Source organism: Zeus faber, assembly GCF_960531495.2.
Source record: "Zeus faber genome assembly, chromosome: 16".
In the NCBI taxonomy this organism is placed as follows: Eukaryota; Metazoa; Chordata; class Actinopteri; order Zeiformes; family Zeidae; genus Zeus; species Zeus faber.
In genome coordinates this window covers 28,573,012-28,575,511 of record NC_137202.1, presented here as the reverse complement: position 1 = coordinate 28,575,511, position 2,500 = coordinate 28,573,012, and the positions used below count along the sequence as shown (strand labels likewise).

Below are 2,500 nucleotides of genomic sequence, written 5' to 3'. Positions count from 1 at the left end.
ACACCGATGGACGCGCCTGCGGAGCCTGGTAGCAGGGGCCCGATCCCCAGAGCCTCTCTCCAGAGAAGTTGTGAGGGAGCTCGCTGAAGCGGCGAGGTCCGTGCAATGAGCGCTGTAACCAAGGTGTACATCATATCTGCGTAACATAGACTGTTGTTGGAATGTGACCGATAAGGTTCAAATCTGTTCAGTAAAATCAATTCTTTTCGGACGCCGGACCGAGATTTACCACAGTGGCATAAAAGTGCAATTAAAAAAGTGCAATTACACTGTGCAGCTCTAGATACGGTGTAACCAAACCCAAGATGCATTGAGGACGCATCGTGTTGGGATCGCTCAGGACACATGGAAGTCAGGGTCCTACTGTATGTGACAATATTAAGGGCCAAAACATACCTCACCTAAGCACACGGATGCTTCTTGTTTCAAGCTGCTTTCACACGCCATGTGTAGCCTGGAAATCCTTGCCGGAACACAAGCTCCAGTTGCAGTACCCGGCGTTGCAGGGAGGGGTGCTATAGCAACACCAAAGCAGGAAACTCCCAAAACTCATCTTTTGTCACTCATATTTAAAAAAAAAAATCTTCCGCTCATCATGGCAGTTGAATTTAAAGTCACTCTCCGCTGAGAGCAATTCAGTCTATTTATTATTTTTTACATACAGGCGCTCCTCACGTAACGAGCGAGCTCCATTCCTACAACCAGGTCGTTAAGCCATTTGGTTGATAAGCGAGGACCCGCCGCCTTACCGTTATTTCAGGCTTGGAGAATGCTGCGAGCGCTAGTTTAGTGAATACTGACCGACTGTGGAAAGGAGACTGAGCCTGAGAAAGATGATGAGATGTATGCAATGTATAGAGTGTATCAGGTATACAGTGTATATTTAGTGTATATAGTATATAAAGGGTGATTAGATGAGATGCTTGGTATTGTACACAGTGTACAATACAGACTGGTCAGAGAACTGGTCGTAAGTCTTGAGCGGTGGTTAAACAGGTAGGTCGTTAAGTGAGGAGTAGCTGTATTTATTATATCCCATCGTATCCCACAGTGTATTTGAGTATGTTACAGAGGTTGTTTTATGGTCTTGGAAGAGAACACAAGGTCATATATTTAACGTCTGGGGATGATGTTGACAGGTCAGACAATTCAAGAGGTCCCTTCATACAAAAGATATCCAACCAAATAGTAAAAAAAGTGCATCATTTGAATATAATAGTGATCTGTCAAAATAATATTGGTTACCTGAAAAACTGTGTGTGTGAAAGGGTTATTGCAAATTTATGAAACTGATTTGAAACCATCAAAACATTCAAACCAAAACTGACAATCTGTACTTCAAGCTAATTTCAGTCGTTTAATTGTTAATGGAAACATTAGAGTACGGAGCCAAAGCAATAGGAAATATGTCACTGTCCAATTACTTATGGTCAGCACTGTATATAATCTGTACATATGCCGTAACAGGGTGAAAAGCGGCGTGGTTCTGTCAATATAAATATATACAGTAACTCTGGTTTAGCCTGCGTGCACCGGTGTCCAGGGTAATAAAGCCACAGCCTTGGCCTTCAAAACCAGTAAACCTTTATCCGCAGCTTAACTCCGTTTATCATAAAAAGATCAAATCTCAATCCTCGCTGGGGAGGTTTTCAAGGGGAAAGTCATTGAAAAGCAGACAGGACGCCTTATAACTGTACAAACGCTTAATATCCCTGCAAGGCTCCCCATAAAAGTCTGGACCAGACCATCTGGGACTGACTCAGGGCTGATCAGTGGGCACGCTGTCGCTTCTCACATTGTGTTGTATTGATCTACGCTGATGTGTGTGTCCAGCTCCTCAGAGGAACTTTGAGATCGCCTTCAAGATGTTTGATCTGAACGGAGATGGAGAGGTCGACCTGGAGGAGTTTGAGCAGGTTGGAATATGGCCCACAGCAGACGTAACACACACACACTCTACATAAAAACAACACACACGCATACAATAAGAATACAAAGGATGCAGCCCACAGGATTAGAGAATGCTTCAATATCTGGAGATTTTATTACAGTGACCCATAATACACACACACACACACACACACACACACACACACACACACACACACACACACTGTAAGGCAATAGCAAAGCCTTTTTCCAATGTGTTCTGCTGTCACAAGGTGTTCACAGGAAGCAGATAAGTGGAGTCTGTATCAGTATCTCACCCAGCAGACCAGTGTTTAATATACAGTAATACACAGGTTGTGATACTCAGTATCTCAGCTCCGGTCTCACACCTGTTTATCTGAGAGGCTTTCCTGAGAGAATCCCTTTTTATGAATGCAGCCTTTCCACAACAGGAAGTGTAATATGTTCTGGGCGCTAAAACCTGGTGAATCGGTTTCAAAGGTTTATGAAAATAATAAGGAAAAAAAAAAATAAACACTTTCTTTACCCCCCCCAGGTCCAGAGCATCATCCGCTCCCAGACCAGCATGGGCATGCGGCACCGGGACCGC

At 43.8% G+C, this 2,500-nt stretch overlaps 1 protein-coding gene across 1 annotated transcript in view; it reads left to right on the top strand.

The window, feature by feature from the left end:
- Positions 1–2,500, top strand: part of micu1 (mitochondrial calcium uptake 1) — a 36,541-nt gene that overhangs the window by 26,681 nt on the left and 7,360 nt on the right. The window contains exons 7-8 of the mRNA XM_080017155.1: positions 1,834–1,916; positions 2,447–2,500. The exon at positions 2,447–2,500 is cut by the window's right edge and continues 147 nt beyond it. Of these exons, the coding sequence (XP_079873281.1) occupies positions 1,834–1,916; positions 2,447–2,500 (137 nt within the window). The remainder of the gene's footprint in view (positions 1–1,833; positions 1,917–2,446) is intronic.